Genomic DNA, 23,134 nt, shown 5'->3' with positions numbered 1-23,134 from the left:
CCACCAGAGGAAACTGACGACAAGTCGCTACTTACCTATAGCTGGAGTAGTTCCTTTTCCCTATGTTTCGGAAGAACGGGAAATAGCGCTTTCCAAACTGGACGAGCGATTGTTTGCGTTCATCAAAATCCTTCTACCTTTACATGGGTGGTAATCCCCCATAATCTAGAAGCCTTGCCAAATTTGCAAGTTGGAGCGAAAATTTCTGCTTAAAGAAAGCTCCATAAAATTCTAGCTCACTTTCCTACACTTCGAGAGAACGGGAAATAGCGCTTTCCTTACCGGACGAGCGATAGTTGCGTTCATCAAAATCCTTCTACCTTTACATGGGTGGTAATCCCCCATAATCTAGAAGCCTTGCAAAATTTGCAAGTTGGAGCAAAAAATTTCTGCTTAAAGAAAGCTCCATAAAATTCTAGCTCACTTTCCTACATTTCGAGAGAACGGGAAATAGCGCTTTCTAATTAGACGAGCGGAAGCTTGCGTTCCTTGGAGAAAAACACTTCGAGAGAACGGGAAATAGCGCTCTCTCTCAGATGAGCGGAAGCTTGCGTTCCTTGGATGAAAACCAACTAAAGAAATCTTGATGCGTGAATTTTAGCTAACAAGCATTCAGAAGGTTCAAGTTGAACGGAATTCTTGCATTACCAGAAGCAAGAGCCGACGTTCCTTGTCTTTGAGAGTTAGCACAAATTTTGCTAACTTATTGAAACGCACATTTTGAAAAGCATTACAGTTATTAAACAAATTTAGTATCAATAAAACATTGAATATTCAACAAGAAATTTTACTCAGTTTCACGTCACTTATTCACCAATCAATACTATTTCTTTAGACAGATGACTGATAAATTTTCTTTCACAAGCTAAAGTGTCAGAAAATTTTGCGAAAGCTAAATTTCTAAGGGGAATCCCTGTTCAAATTTTTATTTTCAGATAACTTAGAAATTTTTCTGAGGCTTATTAAAGTGTCAGAAAAATTCATGAAAGCCAATTTTCTAAGGGGAACCTCTCGCCAATTTTTTTGAGTCATTGAAACTTAGAAATATTTTTAATAATCCTTATTGTCAAAAGAATTCATGAAGTACGATTTCTTAAAGTGAAATCCTGATTCAATTTATATTAAGCTACGAAACTTAAAATTTGGAAGATACTACATTTCCATTTCCTGTCCCTCGAGCGATTAGTCGATGAGTAGCGTATTCTCATATGTCACGATCACATCAGCTTTTCGCGAATACCCATCCTTAGTTGAGTTGATTAACTAAGCGCATAGCCCGTAATTACGAGTCACGATTGCGTCAATCATCCAATACTCCTTCTCCCCTCTCCCAAATTGTACCTTTCACGTAATTGTTATGCTTGAAGAGATAAATCAGATAGAACAACCTACGTTAAACCCCTTTGAGTTTGAAGAAGATTTAGATCCTTATCTTCCGAATACTTTAGAATATGAAGACTTGCTGAACCCAAACCCCACTTTTGATTTGATAGAATATTGTGATCCTTTAAACGAGGAGAACACAATTACAAATTTTAGTGAAGAACATAATTTAACTACATTTCCAGAAATAGATTCTTGCAACCCTTGTGAATTGATAGATATCGAATTAGAAGACGGTATTCGATCAACGAATTACCCCTTTGTTATTTGGTAAAACTTTTACTATATAATAACGCGATCAACTTTTACTCTAGAAATCCAGCAGAATTATCTCACGTTATCTCAGCAGCGTTTATTATGGAAATTCCATCAGTAAGCATTACAAATACATGTAATTAACAATAACCTAACTTACCAACTCATTCAGAATAAATCTAACTCTCCTGATAGCAAATATCGCACGCACGGAGGACCAAACGTCATAGGAAACCAAATAAAATAAAACGTCTTGTACGACGACAGTTGCAGCAACTGAAGAAGGTTAGCCTTCAACTACAAATTCCGGAGGAAGAAATTACCAAGGAAATTTACAAACAATCGAGAAGAGTTTTCTCTCAGCCTTCTCCTTCTAAATCTAGTGCGACAGAATCGCTCTTGTTAACTATCAGCATCCCAGATAAAGTAAAAGAATTATTTGAACCTGCTTCTAGTTCTCCCACTCACGGAGAACCTATAGAGCCTCGCTCTCAAGATCCGTTAAATCTTGACGAATCAGAGATTAGAGATCAACACACACGGAATCCTTCAGTATCAGAAGAACTTTCGCACATTATTTATAGAAATCAAGAAACAGGTTACATTATAGACAGCGCTCTCCCTTCAGAAGAGCTATGGTCAGAAACACAGATCTTTTTGGATAACCCTCCTTTGATTCCTTAGTATAAAACCAATGGATGGTTAATATGCACTTCAATTATTAATATAAATATTGTATCGCAATTTTGTACTACCTTTTATTCGAATGAATAAAAATAAAATGATTATTTGAATCAATTACAACGAGAAGATTTCAAGTCATTTACCTTGATTCAATTTGCGCCTAATCATAAATATAATTTATCTGCAACGGTAATATATGCCTCGAACAAGCCCCAGAAAACATTTTCCTAGTAAAGGCACTAACAGGAAAAGGAGACCACTCCTTTTGAAATCAATAATACGCAATCTTTTGGATCAACGGAGAAATCATACTAACAGAATAAAACAGATTGACGACCAAATAATAGAAACTTTAAGGTCTGACTATACTACCCCTGCTCATGTTTGGTTAGAAATAATCCAGATAGCTCTCCATAGATCTTCAGTCGACTTCGAAACCACGCGACTCGAATATTCGAACTCAGGACAAGTTCCCATTGTGATTGCGCAAAAGGATAAATTAAATCTAATAGAGTCACTTACGCAAGTAGACTCTCCTCCTACAAATCTTGTAACTTCTCAATCTGTTGTGAGTATAATTACAGATAGTTGCGATTCTCCACAACTTATTAACCCTCCCTCTGAATCGTTAGAAATTCCTACGACATCAGCGTCAATTTTACCTATAGAAGAGCATAATCAAGTCGAAAACGCCGTGGACTCCTCAGAGTGGAATTCTCTAGATTGCCACGAATCCGTTTCATCAGACAGTTTCCTTCAACACTTAGACCTAACTCCAGCACACGCTGATCTCATTTCCTTTAATTCGGAACGTTATTTTAATACGCTTTCAGACAATTATATCGAATCAAACACATTAGGAGAATACACTACACTTTAACCTAAAGATTCATGTCTCGAGCAAGCACAAGCCAAGCTAGCAAGAGAAAGGCACTCTCTTTTAATACAGTATTAAGAAATCTTCTGCGAACAAGAAACAATTATGTCAAGAAAATAAAGGAATTAGACGAACAAATAACAACACTTCTACGAGAAAACACTCCAAGCACTAACGAGCAGTCTCTACAGTTATTGAGAACGGCTCTTTCTGCAGCATCAATAAATTTTAATGATACATTTATAGAGTACCATAGGCCAAATCAGAGTCAACTAGTGATCGCACAAAGAAACCGAGTTTTATTGAATTTTCCAGTACGAGTAGAAACTACTCAGGTGACTTCTTCGACACCTCCTCCTTTTGAGAATAATCTTTCGTCTCAAAACTTCCCAGTCATAAAGTTAGAACCGACTGATGATTTGCAACTTCCTGAAGGAATAAATACAGTTAGGGAAACAGATTCTCAACCTGCTCGCGTGGAAACTCCAACCAGGAATATAATAAACCTTGAAGAGTTAGGACCACACACCAGTTATATGGAACATTTCCTAGCTCGTCCTTAAGGTTATTACTCCATCATTGCACCTAGCATTCGTATTACCGGACTAGTTCTCGGCATCCCCAGGTATTGCCGGCCCAGCAGATAGCCTGAAATTAAAGAGAGCACCCCAGTTTCGTGTGACCGAGGTACGCGCGAAATCGGTTGTGTCCGACCTCCGGGACGTGACAATAGATAACGATTCATTTGCAATTCTCGCTGTAAACGTCAATATTTTCGTTTCTGATGAAGATCTACGCTTGTTTGAAGCATTTTAACGTAAAACACGTGAGATATCGCATAGTTAGCGATTCGTTTGCAATTCCCGCTGGGAAAAATTAATAGTTATGTTTCTTATGCAGATCTATGCTTGTTCGCTGCTTATTAACGTAAAACACGTGAGATATCACAGAGATAACGATTCATTTGCAATTCGCGCTGGGAAATTCAATAGTTACGTTTCTCATGCAGATCAACGCTTGTTTGAAGCATTTTAACGTAAAACACGTGAGATATCGCATAGATAACGATTCATTTGCAATTCGGCTGGGAAAATCAATAGTTACGTTTCTCATGCAGATCAACGCTTGTTTGAAGCATTTTAACGTAAAACACGTGAGATATCGCATAGATAACGATTCATTTGCAATTCGCGCAGGCAACTTCAATAAATTCGTTTCTGATGCAGATCAACGCTTGTTTGACGCTTTTTAACGTAAAACACGTGAGATATCGCATAGATAACGTTTCATTTGCAATTCTCGCTGTAAACGTCAATATTTTCGTTTCTGATGAAGATCTACGCTTGTTTGAAGCATTTTAACGTAAAACACGTGAGATATCGCATAGTTAGCGATTCGTTTGCAATTCCCGCTGGGAAAAATCAATAGTTATGTTTCTTATGCAGATCTATGCTTGTTCGACGCTTATTAACGTAAAACACGTGAGATATCACAGAGATAACGATTCATTTGCAATTCGCGCTGGGAAATTCAATAGTTACGTTTCTCATGCAGATCAACGCTTGTTTGAAGCATTTTAACGTAAAACACGTGAGATATCGCATAGATAACGATTCATTTGCAATTCTCGCTGTAAACGTCAATATCTTCGTTTCTGATGAAGATCCACGCTTGTTTGAAGCATTTTAAGGTAAAACACGTGAGATATCGCATAGATAGCGATTCGTTTGCAATTCGCGCTGGGAACATCAATAGTTATGTTTCTGATGCAGATCTATGCTTGTTCGACGCTTATTAACGTGAAACAAGTGAGATATCGCATATATAACGATTCATTTGCAATTCGCGCTGGGAAATTCAATAGTTACGTTTCTGATGCAGATCAACGCTTGTTTGAAGCATTTTAACGTAAAACACGTGAGATTTCGCATAGACAGCGATTCAATGCAATTCGCGCTGGGAACTTCAATAGTTATGTTTCTGATGCAGATCTATGCTTGTTCGACGCTTATTAACGTAAAACACGTGAGATATCACATAGGTAACGATTCATTTGCAATTCGCGCTGGGTAATTCAATAGATACGTTTCTCATGGAGATCAACGCCTGTTTGAAGCATTTTAACGTAAAACACGTGAGTTACCGCATAGATAACGATTCATATGCAATTCTCGCTGTAAACGTCTATAGTTTCGTTTCTGATGAAGATCCACGCTTGTTTGAAGCATTTTAACGTAAAACACGTGAGATATCGCATAGATAGCGATTCGTTTGCAATTCGCGTTGGGAACTTCAATAGTTATGTTTCCGATGCAGATCAACGCTTGTTCCACGCTCTTAACGTAAAACACGTGAGATATCGCATAGATAACGATTCATTTGCAATTCGAGCAGGGAACTTCAATAGTTTCGTTTCTGATGCAGATCAACGCTTGTTCGACGCTTTTTAACGTAAAACAAGTGAGATATCGCATAGATAACGATTCATTTGCAATTCGAGCTGGGAACTTCAAAAGTTTCGTTTCTTATGCAGATCATCGCTTGTTTGACGTGTTTTAACGTAAAACACGTGAGATATCACATAGATAACGATTCCTTTACAATTCTCGCAGGGAACTACAATAGTTTTGTTTTTGATGCAGATCCACGCATGTTTGACGCTTTTTAACGTAAAACACGTAAGATATCGCATAGATAACGATTCACTTGCAATTCGTGCTGGGAACTTCAAAAGTTATGTTTCTGATGCAGATCAACGCTTGTTCGACGCTTTTTAACGTAAAACACGTGAGAAATCGCATAGATAACGATTTATTTGCAATTCGCGCTGGGAAATTCAATAGTTACGTGTATGATGCAGATCAACGCTTGTTTGAAGCATTTTAACGTAATACACGTGAGATATCGCGTAGATAGCGATACGTTTGCAATTCGCGCTGGGAACTTCAATAGTTATGTTTGTGATGCAGATCAACGCTTGTTCGACGCTTTTTAACGTAAAACACGTGAGATATCGCATAGATAACGATTCATTTGCAATTCGCGCAGGGAACTTCAATAGTTTCGTTTCTGATGCAGATCAACGCTTGTTTGACGCTTTTTAACGTAAAACACGTGAGATACCGCATAGGTATCGATTCAATTGCAATTCTCGCTGTAAACGTCAATAGTTTCGTTTCTGATGAAGATCCACGCTTGTTTGAAGCATTTTAACGTAAAACACGTGAGATATCGCATAGATAGCGATTCGTTTGCAATTCGCGTTGGGAACTTCAATAGTTATGTTTCCGATGCAGATCAACGCTTGTTCAACGCTCTTAACGTAAAACACGTGAGTTATCGCATAGATAACGATTCATTTGCAATTCGCGCAGGGAACTTCAATAGTTTCGTTTCTTACGCAGATCACCGCTTGTTTGACGTGTTTTAACGTAAAACACGTGAGATATCACATAGATAACGATTCATTTGCAATTCGCGCAGGGAACATGAATAGTTTCGTTTCTGATGAAAATCCACGCTTGTTTGAAGCATTTTAACGTAAAACACGTGAGATATCGCATAGATAACGATTCATTTGCAATTCGAGCAGGGAACTTCAATAGTTTCGTTTCTGATGCAGATCAACGCTTGTTCGACCCTTTTTAACGTAAAACACGTGAGATATCGCATAGATAACGATTCATTTGCAATTCGGGCTGGGAACTTCAATAGTTATGTTTCTTACGCAGATCACCGCTTGTTTGACGTGTTTTAACGTAAAACACGTGAGATATCGCATAGATAACGATTCATTTGCAATTCGCGCTGGGAACTTCAATAGTAATGTTTCTGATGCAGATCAACGCTTGTTTGATGCTTTTTAACGTAAAACACGTGAGATATCACATAGATAACAATTCATTTGCAATTCGCGCCGGGAACTACAATAGTTAGGTTTCTGTTACAGATCAACGTTTGTTCGACGTGTTTTAACGTAAAACACGTGAATTATTGCATAGAAAACGACTCATTTTCAATTCGCGCTGGATACATCTATAGTTTCGTTTCTTATGCAGATCAACGCTTGTTTGACGCTTTTTAACGTAGAGCACGTGAGATATCGCATAAATAAACAATTATTTGCAATTCGCACTGCGAACTTCAATAGAATCGTTTCTGATGCAGATCCACGCTTGTTTGACGCTTTTTAACGTAAAACACGTGAGATGTCGCTTAGATAACGATTCATTTGCAATTCGCGCAGGAACCTTCAATAGTTTCGTTTCTGATTCATATCCACGTTTGTTTGACGTTTTTTAACGTAAAACACTTGAGATATCGCATAGATAACGATTCATGTGCAATAGGCGCTTGGAACTTCATTAGCTTTGTTTCTGAAACAGATCCACGCTTTTTTGACGCTTTTTAACGTAAAACACGTGAGATATCACATAGATAACGATTCATTTGCAATTCGCGCGAGGAACTTCTATAGTTTCGTTTCTGGTGCAGATCCACGCTTGTTTGACGTTTTTTAACCTAAAACACTTGAGATGTCGCATAGATAACGATTCATGTGCAATTCGCGCTGGGAACCTCAATAGTTATGTTTCTGTTGCAGATCAACGCTTGTTCGATGTGTTTTAACGTAAAATACGTGAGATATCGCACAGAAAACGATTCATTTGCAATTCGTGCAGGGAACTTCAATAGTTTCGTTTCTGATGCTGATCAAGGCTTGTTTGACGCTTTTTAACGTAAAACACGTGAGATATCGCATAGATAACGATCCTTTTGCAATTCGCGCCGGGAACTACAATAGTTATTTTCTGTTACAGATCAACGTTTGTTTGACGTGTTTTAACGTAAAACACGTGAGATATTGCATAGAAAACGACTCATTTTCAATTCGTGCTGGATACATCAATAATTTCGTTTCTTATGCAGATCAACGCTTGTTTGACGCTTTTTAACGTAACACACGTGAGATATCGCATAAATAACCATTTATTTGCAATTCGCACTGCGAACTTCAATAGAATGGTTTCTGATGCAGATCCACGCTTGTTTGACGCTTTCTAACGTAAAACACGTGAGATATCTTATAGATAACGATTCAGTAGCAATTCGTGCTGTAAACTTCAATAGTTTCGATTCTGATGCAGATCAACGCTTGTTTGACGCTTATTAACGTAAAACACGTGAGATATCGCATAGTTCACGATTCATATGCAATTCGCCCTGGAAACTTCAATAGCTTTGTTTCTGATGCAGATCCACGCTTGTTTGACGCTTTTTAACGTAAAACACGTGAGATATCGCATAGAAAACGATTCATTTGCAATTTGCGCTAGGAACTTCAATAGTTTCGTTTCTGATGCAGATCGACGCTTGTTTGACGCTTTTTAACGTAAAACACGTGAGATATCGCATAGATAACGATTCATTTGCAATTCGCACTGGGGATATCAATAGTTTCGTGTCTGACGCAGATCAACGCTTGTTCGACGCGTTTTAACGAAAACACGTGAGATACCGCATAGATAGCGTTTCATTTGCTATTTGCGCAGGGAACGTCAATATATTCGTTTCTGATTGAGATCAACGCTTGTTCGACCCGTTTTAACGTAAAACACGTGAGATATCGCATAGATAACGATTCATTTGCAATTCGCGCTGTGAACGTCAATAGATTCGTTTCATACGCAGATCAACGCTTGTTCGACGCTTTTTAACGTAAAACAGGTGTGATGTAGCATAGATATCGATTCATCTGCAGTTTACGCTGGTAACTTCAATGGTTTTGTTTCTGATGCAGATCAACGCTTGTTTGATGCGTTTTAACGTTAAACACGTGAATTATGGCATATATAACGATTCATTTGCAATTCGCGCTGTGAGCTTCAATAGTTTATTTTCTTATGAAATTCAACGTTTGTTCGACGCGTTTTAACGTAAAACACGTGAGATATCGCATAAATAATGATTCATTATTAAAAATTTACTTTAAATACTGTAAATTCGTCCTAATTTAATGATGCTGCTAAGAAAGTTTTGTTGATAACGGCATCATATTAAAGTCATACTAGTAAAAATTTTGTTTTGTGACAGTGGAAGTAATTTCCGATAGTCAGCATTTCTTTGAAATTTAAGTAAAATAAATACTATTCTTTTTAAAAACTGTGAATGTATTATGTCCAGTTGAATGTCTTTTAAACATTTCATGTTTACTTTGTGTTGTGTTATGTCTATTTTTTTTTTTATTATTATTCGCAATATCGCGCAGAGTTGATGTCTGGGCTAATAAAAACACAAAACGTCGAATTGTTCCTCGGACAATTTTTTCTTTCATATTTACGTTCTATGTACCAAATATACAATATAATACTTAATAGATGTAATTACACAAAATACAAATAAACCAACTTGTTCCGAAAACAATAAAGCAATAAGAATTTTTATTGTACGATTGTATTTTTGTATTGTATGTAACAATTCTTCAAATTCTTCACTATATGTCCTTTTCTGAATAAAATCAATCCTAATAATAGCTTTTTCACATTTTTTTTATCGTAAAACATAAATTTCAGAACATTTTCGGACCACCTTCAAATTACCCCGGTCTCAGGGTTGTTCAAAATATTGGCATTGGTCGATACTTTTATATGTACTTCAAAGCAAGTTCATTTGCGTATTCTATTTACCAGGGCCATATAATAAGTAAAGAGATATACGCTGTTATTTTAAAATTATTCAATGAATATTTTCCATTTTTTCTGTGGTATTATTTGGCACCTTGGCATGAGCTCTGAGCAATAGTTTGATTATTTTATGTCACCATAACCTAAAAATTTTCAGATCAACAAGTCCACTAGAAGATTGCACCTTAAAAAGAAGTGCTCTCTTATTAGATTTTTAGTCGTGTACCACCAAAATATACGAGAGTAGATGTTATAGACGGGTTTTAATCCACTTTGCGTTGGGAAAAGGGCGATGGAGGAGTGGAGGGGTTGCCCTCCTTTTAATTAATTAAATTAATATTAAGCAATTAATTAAAATAATTTTTATATTAAGCTATTAATTAATATAATTTTTATACTAACCTATTAACTTTATTTTCATATAATATTATACTATTAATCAAAATAATTTTTATAATATTTTTATATCAATTTATTAAAAATTTAAAATAGGAAAATAAAATTACAAATTTTGGAAAAATTGCCCCACCACCATTATCATAAATCCCTCGAATAGTTCCTCCCCCCCCCCTCTCTCTCTCTCTCTCACTCTCTCTCTCTTCGGCAACTCTACTGCCGGTGTACTGGGACCTGCGCGCGTTCCTAAATCTACTGGTTGTGTGGTTGCGCGCGCGTCCGGCGACGCATCGTGGATCTGCCTCACAGTCCTCTCCAGCCAATCAAGATGCCTCTTAGCTGTTGGATCTGCAAGAGGTTTATGTCGGCCGCCGCTGTTGTCCAGTGTGAGCGGGATGCAAAGCACGCATTCCATCTGGAGTGTTTAGAGCTTCCTTCCTGCTCTGCTGCCTCTTCTGATGACATCTTTTGCCCACTATGTGGAGAGCACTGTCGCTTCGGACGTCAGATTTCCTCCCTCGCATCCAGCGCCTCTACTAACTTCAATCCTGCCAAACCTGCGTCCGGCTTGACAAATGCCATTCTTTCCTCTCTCCTTTTTAAGATGTCGAGCATCGAGTCTCAGTTGCAGGATCTCTCCATTATTAAGGCACAACTCATCAAACCTCTCCACAATTAAGCCTCAGGTGTCTGCTCTTGATGCGAGGCTCACTGTCACTTTGAACGCGCTTACAGCTTTGATTCGAGACCTCAGGGCGCAGCAGACCGCCCTCAATCGACGGATGGATGTCCTTGAAGCGCATGGTCCGCCTGCTGAATTGCGCGGACTGTCAGCGATTGAAAATAGGCTGGAAGCTCTCGAGCGCGCTAAACTGTGCTCGGAACTGATTATCTTCGGAGTTAGGGAACCGCCTTTGGGGAATCTGCGTGAGAAGGTCTTTAGAATCGCTGCCGCGATTGGAATGGAGGACGCTTCCGGACATATTACCTTCTGTTTCCGTATACCTGCCACTGGCGGCCGGCCTCGTCCCGTCATTGTTAAACTGGCCACGTGTGATGCCCGCAACCGGCGAATCAGCGGGAAGAGAACCAAGAGGAGGCTGGACGGATTCGACGTCCCCGGTCTTCTCCCCGGCATTATTAACATCAATGAGCGTCTTTCCGCTCGTTCCCGTGAGATCCTTGGCAAGGCGGGACAAGCGGTCAGGGAGGGACTTCTTCACCGCGCTTGAGTGAGAAATGGGCTCATCTGCGTAAGGCGTAACCTTGACACTCTTCCTATTCGCCTTCGGGACCGAGAACATTTACGGGCGTTGATTGCTGGCGCACCGCTCCCGGTCGCGCCAGGGGAGGGGGATGACCGCGGGCCCTTCGACTTGCGAGGTTTCCCCTTCTGCCGCATCCGCTTTTTTTTGTAACGGAGGGGAAATGCGTTACCGCATATCCTAGACCTCCGGGGAGGCCTGGCAGTTATGTGGGGCTCTCCCCCGCCAGCGACGTGCCGGTGAGGGCCTACCCACTAAAACCCCTCCGGGTGTCCTGCCCTGGTCCATAACTGAATGGCTCCGGGAACGCGTGCAGCATACTTCCGGAGCCCCCCGGACCCAGTCGGCCTGTTGACGTCTCGCCAGGGGCGCCTTAGCGGTAGGCACCCCTGGCAGGGCTTAGGGGCCAGTTCTGCCCTAGGTCGGGGCAGAGGGACACCGTCCTTCCCCCGCCTCTTCCCCTGTTGGTGTTGGGGGTACAGGCTCGAGAGGTCCGGCCCTCGCCGGATGGTTCCCGGGCCTACCTGCGCCATGTCGGCGCAAGCTCCCGTTGCTCTTGTGGGGGGAGGGGGCACTTGCTCCACTCCCCTCGCCTCGGCGGAGCTGGGAAGGCCAACCCCCTCCTGACGTGAGGGGGGGGACTCTCCCCCCGATGTCATGGAGGGTCAGCCCCGCGGGAGCCTGACTTGGTTGGGACCGCCTCGCCCTGCTTCGGGTCCCGTAGGCAGGGCCTTCAGCAGGGGAGGCAGGGAGCTCCTCACCCCCGACAACGGGGGTATCTCCGTCGCTCTCCCCCTTCTCTTCAATGGTTTGGAGGGAGGGGGGTGCAGCAGCGCCGGCGGTCCTTCTGCGTTTCCTTCGAGGACCCCCGCCGTCGGGGAGGCCCGGTCATCACGTGGGGGTCGAGGATTCCCGCCTCTACCATCATTTCCACGGGAGTTGGGTCGGCGTCGTCGTCATCGCCTGCCACCCGCCCCGGGTCTTCCTCCTCGCTGTCTCTCTCTCGCCGTCTCGGCCGCCTCCTTCTGCAACATCACTTGTTCACAGAAGGAGGCGACTGCCTTCCAACAACTCTCCCTGAGGACCATCTTAGCAACAACGGCCAGGGAGAGATCTTCTCCGATCTCATTCTTCAGGACTCTGCGCATCTCGTCCCACGCTGAGCAAAGCTCCAGCGTGTGCTGCACAGTCCCTTTCCGCATCACAGTGGTGGCAATGCGTTGTCGGCTCTTTCCCTATTTGACACAGGTACTCACCGAAACAACCGTCTCCGATGAGCACCTGCGTCATTCGGTAAGATAGGCCGCCCCATGGGCGGTCTAGCCGCTCCTCCAGGTAGGAGAGGACGGCCTCCAGAACCGGGTGCCCACTGTCGGTGGGTTTTCGATGAGGTGGTCTCGCCCATACCTCGATCGCCCGCCGACGGGCTCTCTCTCTCCACAACGCCATGGTCCTCGGGGGGATGACGTTGCCCCGTAGGCGAGAGGCTTTGACCCGAGCGTACATGGCAGCTCGGGCCGTTGCCAGGAATTGTACTGGTGGCACTCCCCCCAAAACCATTATGGCCTAGTTTGAAGAGGTGCAATAAGCGCGCGCAACGCGTAGGGCCAGCAGCCTTTGCACTAAATACAAATGCTTCTTAATCTTGTTGCTGGCCCACATCGCCCCGCACCAGACTAGGGCGCCGTATAGCGCCCCGGACATGACTGCGTGCATATACGCGCATCTCGCACCTATACCCGGGCCCCGGAAGTTGGGCATCAGACCTCTGAGGGCATTGGCCCTCTTGCCCAACCGTGGGGTAATGTCGTCAAAATGCTCGACAAAGCCCCACCGACCGTCCAGGGTCAACCCCAGGTACTTCAGGGTTGTCCCCAACTGGATTTGGGTTCTACCCACGAGGACTGAGGCCTGTGGAGAGAGCCCCCAGAAGCCATCGTGCAAAAAGATGGTTTCTGTTTTGTGTGGGGCCACTCTCAGCCCCAAGTCCTCGATTGTGCCAACAACGCATGCCACCGCCCAGTTCGCCTTCGTAACCGCGTCTTCCCAGGAGGTCCTCCCAGCCACCACTAACGTATCGTCGGCATAGCATACCGTGTGGCAGCCGGGGGAGGGGGGGAGAGGCCCGTGCGGAGGACGACGTCGAACGCGGCGTTCCATAACAAGGGCCCGAGAACCAACCCCTGCGGAACGTCGCACGTCATGTCCCTCTGCTGCTGGAGTCCTTCCTTGTCGGTGTACTCCAGCGTTCTGTCCCGGAAATAATCCCTTACCGTCTCAACAAGGGCGGCAGGCCGTAGTACTCGGACGCCGCCACTACCTTGCCCCACGGGACGGTGTTAAAGGCGTTGGCGATATCAAGCGACATCGCCAACGCCACTCTTCCCTCCCCCGTGATGGACTCCGCGAGGGCGCGAACGTGCTGTATGGCATCGACCGTAGAGCGCTCCTCGCGGAATCCAAACTGGCCGGGGGATAGGTTGGGACCTATCCGGGACATATGCCGGACGATGCGGTTGGCAATCACACGTTCGTGGATCTTACCCGCATCATCCAGCATGCAGAGGGGCCTGTATGCGGAGGGGTCCTCCGCTGGCTTGCCCACTTTCTTCAGTAGGACAAGCCGGGCCCTCTCCTGGGAAAAACGCCTTCTCTAAAACATTTGGTGAGAACCCTTTTAAGATCCTCACCCGCCACCGGTGCGGCCCGGACCCAGACTTTGCCATAGACTCCGTCTGGGCCGGGCGCGCAAGCTCTACCCTTATTTCTTATCCGGGCAAAGGCCTCCTCGAGCTCGTAGTCTCGGAGCCCCAGTTCCTCTGTTCAACCCGGAGGAGGTCCGGACCTGACTGGTATGTCTCTCCCACGGGTGAGGAACAACTGGTCGACCACCCGCTTTAGGAACTGGGGATCTAACGTCTCTGTGAGGGGAGGAGCCCATGGGCGAAGTTTGTTGACCGCCATTTTGTATGGCCTTCCCCATGGGTCCCTCGTGAGCCCTGAGATAAACTCCTCCTAGGCCTCAGCCTTCGCCCGGCGGATGGCGACCCTCAGCGCCTTTCTGGCGTCCCTGAGGGCCGCTCTCGTTTCCTCCACCTCTGCCTCCATGCCCCGGGCGCGCGTAAACGTCCTCCTGGTGGCCACTGTCGCCCGCTTTAGTTGGGCGAGCTCTTTGGACCACCAGTAGGTAGCGTGTTTTGCCTTTGGCCGGCTGCGGGGCATGGAGGCATCGCACGCACGCGACATGACATCGCAAAGCCATTCCGCCTATGCTTCAGCGCCGGCGTCTAGCCCCTGGTCAGCCCACGTAAACACCGTGAAGCTGACCTCGAGAGCCTCCTGGTCGAGCTTTCTGAGGACCTATCTCCTCTCCGCCATTTGGCGGCGGATTTTCGCTCGCACCTCCGCAGGTGTGGAGGCCACTTCCATCTCGATCAAACGGTGATCTGTTAGCTCCCCGAAGGGAGCGGCCTCCACTCTCCAGGCACTGACCTTACCAAGGGCGCCCAGAGAGGCCCACGTGAGATCCACTATGGATTCACCGCGGCCACCCACAAAAGTGCTGACCCGACCTCGATTAAGCAATGCGAGGTCGAGTCCCGCCGCCCACTCAAGGGTGAGACGGCCTCTGGAGTTCGTGGTCGGGAATCCCCACGCGACTACGTAAGCGTTAAAGTCCCCTCCCACAATGATTGGTCTGGGAGAGCGCCTGAAGATGGCCTCTCTCGCCCACTCTAGGGCCGCCTCGTACTCCCCCCGACTGAGGATCGGAGGGAAGTAACACCCAAGGACGTCGATGGGTCCCCACTCGACCAGGACGAAGCCCTCGCCAGGCTCCACCGGGAGCATCGGCGGGGCGTCGCGTGCGAGCTGGTTGACTATCGCCACCCTGCCCAAGGTATCCCCGACCCAATTTGGGTTGTCATCGGGGATCCTATATGAGTCGACGGCGATAGCCAGCCCTCCATCTCTTTCCGCCAGGCACTGCAGCAGGATGTCCTGTGCAGCCCTGGCGTGATTGAGGTTTGTTTGGAGGAGCCTCTTAGCCATTACTAGTTGATGGCCGATGCTTCTCCACCTCCATCTCTTCTAGCGGTGCCAAGAATACTACAACCTCGCGCGGCTCGTCCTCCCTTGGGAAAGAACCCTTGGAGGCGGCCAGGGTCTTGATCGCGGCCTCATCCCTGCTCTCCTTTTTTCCATTGTGTGGGGAAGGGCCTTTGAGAGGGGGGGGGAGCTGAGGAACAGTGGCCACTCTCTTCTTCTTCTTCCGGAAAGAAGTTGATGGTCCAGCAGAGAGGGGAAAGGGGCCGGAGGAGGGTTGGGCACCCGTTTTTCTCTCCATCTCGTCGGTTGCTCCGGCTTTATTTGGGCCTTTTGTCGCCGGTTTTGGCGCGTTGACCCTTTTTTTTTTTTATGACGGAGAGAAAATGCGTTACCGCATACCCCAGGCCCCGGGGGAGGCCTGGTGGTTATGTGGGGCTCTTCCCCGTCGACGACGTGTCGGCGGGGACATACCCACTAAAACCTCTCCGGGTGTCCTGCCCTGGTCCGTGACTGGGGGGCTCCGGGAACGCGTGCAGCATACTTCCGGAGCCCCCCGGACTCAGTCGGCCTAGGCCGATTCGGCACGCCGGGTGCACCCTAACGTGGGCGCACCCGGCAGGGCTTGTGGGCCTGATCTGCCCTAGGTCGGGGGAGGGGGACACCAGCCCCCCCCCGCCTCTTCCCCTGATGGTTTTTTGGGGGTAAAGCCCGGGGTATCCAGCCCCAGCCGTAGCCCCGGGCCTCTTCGCGCGCCGCGCTGACGGCGGCGCGGTCCTCCTAACTACCCTGGGGGCGGAGAGGAAGAACTTCCCTCTCAACCCCTCCCCGGCGAGGCAGAGGGGGGGGTACGGCTCCGCGTTACATCGCAGAGTCGTCCCCCCCGGACCATCAGGTCGGGTCTGCCTCGCCGGGTTCGCTATTATAACGAGGGGTCCCCTCCTCCCACGACTGCGCGTCCCAAAGGCGGGACCGGCAGTCGCTGGGGAGGAGGGTCGCCCCCTCTCTGTGTTAGCGCCGTCGCTCTCCTCCTCCTCCCTAATTGTGGGAAGGGAGGGGGCGACGGCACCTGATCGCCCGCACCCCCGTCGCCTTTTGGCAGACGAGCCAGCGCGGCCCAAAGGGAGGGGGGCGGGCCTTCTTCTTCTTCGGGGCAGCCGGGGGGGGAGCCAAGGTGGGTCATGGCCCCCGTCCCGGCCGCCCCTGTCCTCGTTGTTGTCGCCGGGGGGCATGCATCCCCCCGGCCTCCTCTCCCTGATGATTTCGGCCTCCTCCTTCTGCCGCATTACTTGCTCGCAGAAGGAGGAGACCGCGACCCAAGCGCTCTCCCTGCGGACCATCTGGCTAATGATGGCCCGCAGGAAGAGGTTGTCTCCTATTTCTTGTCTCAGGACTCCGCGCAGCTCCTCCCACGCTGGACAGTGTTCCAGTGTGTGCTGCGCGGAGTCCTGGTCGGCCTCGCAGTGGTGGCACTGCGGCGTCGGCTCTTTTCTTATTCTGCACAGGTACTCACCGAAGCAGCCATGCCCGGTGAGCACCTGTGTCGTCCGGTAGGACAAGCCGCCCCAAGGGCGGCTCACTCATTCGTCCAAGTGGGGTAGGACGGCCTCCAAGATCCGAGATCCCGCCGCCGGCGGGTCATTGGCGAGACTTTCCCGCCAAGACCTCATGGCCCGCCGGCGAGCCCTTTCTCGCAATAGCGCGGCGACCCTGGGGGTAACCACTCCCCCCTGCAGGTGGACGGCCTTTGTCCTGGCATATGACCATGCCAGGGCGTCGGCCGTGAATTCCGCCGGGGGGAGCCCCGCCAGTACCAAGGTCGCCGCGCTGGGGACGGTGCGATAGGCGCGCACGATTCTCCGCGCATGCCGCCGCTGCACGACGTGCAGCACATCCCTAATGCGGCGGCTGGCCAACGCCTCGCGGAACCAGACCGGAGCACCGTACAGGGCCCCGGCCATGGCCGCGTAGGCGTATGCGCGCCTCGCACCTACTCCCGGACCTCGGAGGTTGGGCGTCAACCCCAGGAGGGCGTTCGTCATGTTGCCCAATCGCTGGGCCAATTTGTCAAAGTGCTCGACAAAGGCCCAGCGACCGTCCAATTGCAACCCCAGATATTTGAGTGGTGCCCCCACTCGGATTCGGGTGTTGTCCATCCGGACGAAGGCCCGGGGCGGTACCCGGGAAGAGCCATTATGGAAAAAGATGGCTTCCGTCTTCTCCGGGGCCACCCTCAGGCCCAGGCTCTTGATGGAGCCGACGACACAGTTCACCGTCCAATTGCCCATGGCAATCGCCATCACCCAGGAGGCTCCCCTGGCTACCACGAACGTGTCGTCCGCATAACCAACGACGTGGCAGCCAGGGGGGAGGGCCACACGGAGCACTTTGTCGTATGCGGCGTTCCATAGCAGGGGGCCCAGCACGGACCCCTGCGGAACGCCGCACGACATGTCCCTCCGCTGCTGGAGTCCGGTTTTGTCCCGGAAGTAGTCCCGAACGATGGCGACGAGGTAGGGCGGCAGGCGAAAGTGTTCGCTGAGCGCAGCCACAACCTCGCCCCATGGGATACTGTTAAAGGCGTTGGCGATATCCAAGGATATCGCCAACGCCCCCTCCCCGTCCCCCGTGATGGATTCCGAGAGGGATCGGACTTGTCTGATGGCGTCGACAGTCGATCTCGCCTCTCGGAACCCGTATTGTGCGGGGGACAATTCGGGACCGTACCGAGACATATGCCGGATGATGCGGTTAGCGATAATACGCTCAAAAATTTTGCCCGCATCATCCAGCATACATAAGGGCCTGTATGCGGAGGGACTCTCCGCTGGGGCCCTCTTCCACCTCCTGGGGAACGTTCCTTCACGGAGGCACTTCGTGTACGTGACACGAAGTGCCTCCCCGATTATCGAAGACGCCCGGGCCCAGACCTTGCCGTATATTCCGTCCGGCCCGGGCGCCTTCGCCTTTCTTCCGCTTATTCGGGCAAAGGCCGCGACCATCTCGTGTCTGGACACCTCCAGTTCCTCGGTCCATCCTGGGGGAGGGCCGGTCTTCTCCGGGATGTCCCTCCCCCTGGTGGGGAACAGTGTGTCCACCACAGTTCCGAGAAACTGTGAGTCCAGCGTCTCCGAGAATGGAGGCGCCCACGGGCGGAGCCTCTTCCTCACAATTTTGTAAGGTCTCCCCCATGGGTCGCGGTCCAGCTCGGAGAGGAGTTCGTCCCAGGCCGCGGCCTTCGCCCGCGTGATGGCGGTCCTTAGGGCCTTTCTGGCTTCCCTGACGACCGCCTCGGCGTTGTTCATCTCTTCCTCCATGCCCCGCCGCTTGGCGCGCGTGTGAGCCCGCCTGGCGGCGACCGTAGCCTGCCTCAGTTCGGCGAGCTCGGCGGACCACCAGTAGGCGGCACGACGCGCCATTGGCCTGCTGCGGGGCATGGAGGCGTCGCAAGCACGCGACATCAACGCGCAGAGGCGCTCCGCCTCCTCCTCGGCTCCGAGCTCAGCTCCTCCCTCCGGCCAAGTGGAGGCGAGGAGACTGACCTCGAGGGCTTCAAGGTCGAGTTTCCTCAGGACCCATCGATTCCTGTCCCGGGTGCGGCGGCGTTGCTCTCGCACCTCCGTGGGGGGGGAGACCAGCTCCATGGAGATTAGCCTATGATCAGACGTCTCTCCGAGGGAGCCGGTCTCCACTATCCATCCCTGGACCCTGTTAAGGGCCCCGGGGGAGACCCATGTCACATCGACAATGGACTCTCCCCCGGCCCCCACGTAGGTGCTGACCCGGCCCCGGTTCAAGAGGTCCAGGCCGAGCCCCGCCGCAAACTCTAGGGCGAGGCGGCCCCTGACATCTGTGCGGGGAGAGCCCCAAGCCACAGCGTGGGCATTGAGGTCTCTCCCCACAACGACAGGCCTTGGAGAGCGACCGAGTATGTCGCTCTCCATGCCATCTAAGGCCGCCTCGTACTCCCCCCCCTGGTTAGGCTAGGGGGGAGGTAATACCCCAGGACATCGATGGGTCCATACTCGACCATGACGAAGCCCTCGCCAGCCGATAGAGGAATCATCGGCGGAGCGCCCGGCACATGATGGCTGACCATCGCCACCTTCCCCAAGGGATCTCCAACCCAGTTGGGGTTGCCCTCGAGTATCCTATATAGATCGGCGACGATGACCAGCCCGCCACCCCCCTCCGCCAGGCACTGCGCAAGCATATCTTGCGCAGCCCTGGCGTAGTTGAGGTTGGCGTGGAGGAGCCTACGGGGCATTGTTGTCTTGCTCCCGAGGCTCCTCCACCTCCCTCATCTCTACACACTGGAGTGCGTCTTCTCCTTTGTTGGTTCTCCTCTCCCTTTGCGGGAGAGGAGGTTCTACCTCAGGGGCCGCAGCTTGGGGGGGGGAACGCCGTTGTAGTCGGTCCCGCCTCGCCGCGGCCGCTGGTGTTTGGGGGTGCCTTAGACCCCTTGTTGGCCAGGCACCCTTTCGCACCAATCCGATGCTCGGCGGGCTTGCCCGCGTCCTTACACACCGGGCAGCCCGCCTTCTCTTTGCAGGCATTGACCAGATGGCCAAAGCCCTCACATTTGTAGCAGCAGCCGGATCTGTCGACCCGGCTGCTGCACTGGGCCTGGACATGTCCAGAGGCCAGGCACCTGTGGCACTGCAGCCCTTGTGAGGGGAGCAATGCCACGCGGCAGCTCGATCATCCCACTCTAAATCGGGGGGTGGTCAGGACTGCCTTGGCGGCCCTCACGGGGCAGCGCACCCAGCAGGTGCCCAGCCCGTTTGGAGCCGTGAGGATTTCCCCCGCCTTTATGTCGTGGGGGGAGCATACGCCATTGGCTCCCAGGGCCTCGGCCACCTCGTTTGAGGTGACCGAGTCGTCCAAACCCGTGATTCTAAGCTCGACCGTCCTCGACGGTCGAGCCACCTTCACATCGTCCTTGTTGCCCAGGGCCCCCCTTATGCCCTCGGCGAGAGCATCCGCTTTGGTGCCGTTGTCGGCGCCCCTAACTTCGAAGATAAGGGCGCCGGTGATGGCCCTGCGGGGGCGCAGGTCCTCGATCCCGAGGAAAGAAAGGTTAACTTTTTCCCTCGCTGTCCTGAGGACCTGCGCGTACGATCCCGGCACAAGTTATAGTTACGGCCGCCGTGGTCGGCGGCCGGAGCCTGGGTGTCTTGGCCGGCCCGCGAGCGTTGGCTCCCGCCGAGGGTGGGCCCCCGGATCCTCCCTGACCTCCCTTTTGCTCCCCCTTTTTCTTCTTCTTCGAAGAAGAAGATGTCGTTGGGGGGGGTTCTTAGGGGGTGGGGGAGGGGGTCTCGCCGTGCTGTTATTGATTCCAGCCTGGGCGACCTTCTTCTTAGCCCTTCGTCCTATTACTTGGGTCCACAGCTCCAGGAGGAGGGCGCGGTTGGTCTAGCCGCGGGGGGACTGCTGTTGGTCCCGCCGCTGGTAGTCGCGCCGGTTCCGACCTGGGCTGTAGTTCCAATGCGCGGGGTGTTATTCCCCGCCGTGGTCTTCTTCTTCTTTTTCTTCTTCTTCTTCTGTTTGGTATCCTGCCCTGCCACGTTACTGACAGGGAGGACACCCAGTTCGCGGAGGACGGCCGGGAGGACCCTGATTAGGGCCTCGCGTAGGCCGTCCTCCGTTACTGCCTTCTTCTTTTTCCTCCCTTCCTCCCCGTCCGTCCGTCACACAGCCTTCACAGGGCGTGAGGGAGGGGAAGGAATGGGAGAGAGGAGGGAGGGGTGGGGCCGACCCTCACGTCCGCCGCATTTGATAGGGGGTTCAACTGTTTGCGAACCCCCCTGAGCGGTGGACGATAATATGGCTCCTTTAGTTTTTTCACGCTGACAATCACCGGCTTATTTGGCCGGGTGATTGCAGCGTCGCTGGGCGCTCCGACGGGGGGCCTCTCCGTCATCGTGTCCGGAACTGTCGGACACGGCGGGTCGAGGATCTCCCCCGTTAGAGCATCCACCACCTCTGTGTCGAGGTCCAGATCTGTCTGTCCCTTATTGTGGAGGCATTTTCCTCCAGCAGCGCGACCCTGACTCGTAGCTGCCCCAGCTCGGCCTCCAATTTTTGTTTCTCAGAAGCCCACCTGGCTCTAGCCTTGTTCAGGGCCGCGCTGTCTTCTCTGCGCTGTCGCGCCTCGGCTCCCTCCTCCTGCCTGGCCATAATTGTGGCCAGGCCGGCAGTCAGCTCGGTGTATGCCAGCCAGAGGTCTTTGCGGATCGGTCCCTGTATATTAGTGGACCTCTCCACAGATTTGGCCAGCATACCCAGCCCCTGTGTCATGACGGCCGCCACTGCTGCAGTCGGTTGCCGTTCTAACTCCTCGGCGCGCTCGAGGGCCTCATTGTTTGCCCTCGTAGCGCGCTCCGAGGTGGGCTTGGTCTCGGGATCCAAAATAGCCCTATGATCCCGCTTGATCTTCCTTGCCTTCTCCGCCTCAGCTTTTTGGGCCAGGGCCTCCGCTGTAAATTTCCCCTCATGCGAGGGGTCTTTAGCGGGCCTCCCACGCCCCTTCTTAGGGGGACCCTCTTCCGAGTCGGAGGAGGACAAAATGGTGTTTTTCGCCGTCCTCCGCCTCGAGCGCTTCCTAGTGTGCTCCCATGGCCCGGCTCCCTCGGCCTCGACGTCCATAAAGACGTCTTCATCCGAGGGGAGCTGGATCACGGAGCCCGCCGACAGTGAGGCGTCACCCCTCCTCACTCCGGATGGTCCCGGTTCAGCCCCTGGCCCGGTGTTTACTGGGTCGGCACTGCAGCTATCGGGCTTCTTGCCCTTGCTGCAGGCCGGACCCAGTTTAGTGCCGGTGGTGGCCATCTCTCGCTCTTTTTTCACAAGGGGCGGAAACTCCCGTGTGTTGTACGGTGGGGTACCTGCTTCTTATTGTGCCCAGCACCCTGTGCATCGGTCGGGCTGAATAATTCCAGCCCTCCGGCACCGGTGCTGGGTCCACGTTTATACATTGAAGGGTCTCTCCCTTCTGCGGGTGAGACATCACCCTTTAGATCTGGGAGGGATGAAGAAGTTTTCATCCTTCCCAGGCCACCCCGCGAGCGAACGCTCGCCTCCACGTCACCCCTGAAAAGGGTGACTGTCGGCACTTTAGATTGGTTGTTTGTGTTCATTATTATAAAAGATCCCACTCCCCGTGACGGCTGCACCGACCGGCGTATCTCCCACTCCGCCCCAATACACGTATTGAGGAGGAGTGCCCCGGGTACTCCCGGGGGGTCGGCTTATGGCGGGGGCACCGGGAATGTAACATCCGGTGCACTGGCCTCCAGCCCCCTACACACCCATACGGAGGAGCCATCAAGGGCTCGCCCCGTATGGGCTTTCAGGGGTCCCCCGCCTCCGACAGCGGGGGCACCGTCACGGGTGGCGCCACCCAGGGGGCCCCACGGACGGGTCGGGCAACGGAAGCGACGCCCCTTCCGCACCCTAACCGCCGTGGCGACCAGCACGTCTACCCAGGGGGGTAACAACTCCCCTGGGGGGACAAGACTCCGGCCCGGCACCCGCTTCGGAAGGGA

The 23,134-nt window shown here is 50.7% G+C and overlaps 2 protein-coding genes across 2 annotated transcripts; both read right to left on the bottom strand.

Annotated features, from left to right (window-relative positions):
- Nucleotides 1-10,457: 10,457 nt before the first annotated feature.
- On the bottom strand, nucleotides 10,458-11,937 carry LOC113004478. Its single transcript, XM_026137900.2, has 2 exons — nucleotides 11,267-11,937; nucleotides 10,458-11,201 (listed from the first exon to the last, which is right to left on the bottom strand). The coding sequence occupies exons 1-2, from the start codon at nucleotides 11,580-11,582 to the stop codon at nucleotides 11,179-11,181; spliced, it is 339 nt and encodes a 112-aa protein (XP_025993685.1). The 5' UTR covers nucleotides 11,583-11,937; the 3' UTR covers nucleotides 10,458-11,178.
- Nucleotides 11,938-12,668: 731 nt separating this feature from the next.
- Nucleotides 12,669-13,103, bottom strand: LOC105198039. Its single transcript, XM_011164680.2, has one exon. The coding sequence runs from the start codon at nucleotides 13,101-13,103 to the stop codon at nucleotides 12,669-12,671; it is 435 nt and encodes a 144-aa protein (XP_011162982.1).
- Nucleotides 13,104-23,134: the final 10,031 nt, after the last annotated feature.

The sequence above is a fragment of the Solenopsis invicta genome, unplaced genomic scaffold (assembly GCF_016802725.1).
Source record: "Solenopsis invicta isolate M01_SB unplaced genomic scaffold, UNIL_Sinv_3.0 scaffold_113, whole genome shotgun sequence".
NCBI lineage: Eukaryota > Metazoa > Arthropoda > Insecta > Hymenoptera > Formicidae > Solenopsis > Solenopsis invicta.
Note: the sequence above shows the minus strand (reverse complement) of the source record. Positions and strands in the feature narration are given on the sequence as shown.

What these genes read in the sequence shown, in the direction of transcription:
- LOC113004478 (XM_026137900.2), bottom strand. Translation starts at nt 11,582, where the DNA reads ATGTTCTCGGTCCCGAAGGCGAATAGGAAGAGTGTCAAGGTTACGCCT. An exon ending in CAGGTATACGGAAACAGAAG is followed by an intron (nt 11,202 to 11,266) that starts GTAATATGTCCG and finishes CTTCTCACGCAG; the next exon opens with ATTCCCCAAAGGCGGTTCCC.
- LOC105198039 (XM_011164680.2), bottom strand. Translation starts at nt 13,103, where the DNA reads ATGGTTTTGGGGGGAGTGCCACCAGTACAATTCCTGGCAACGGCCCGA.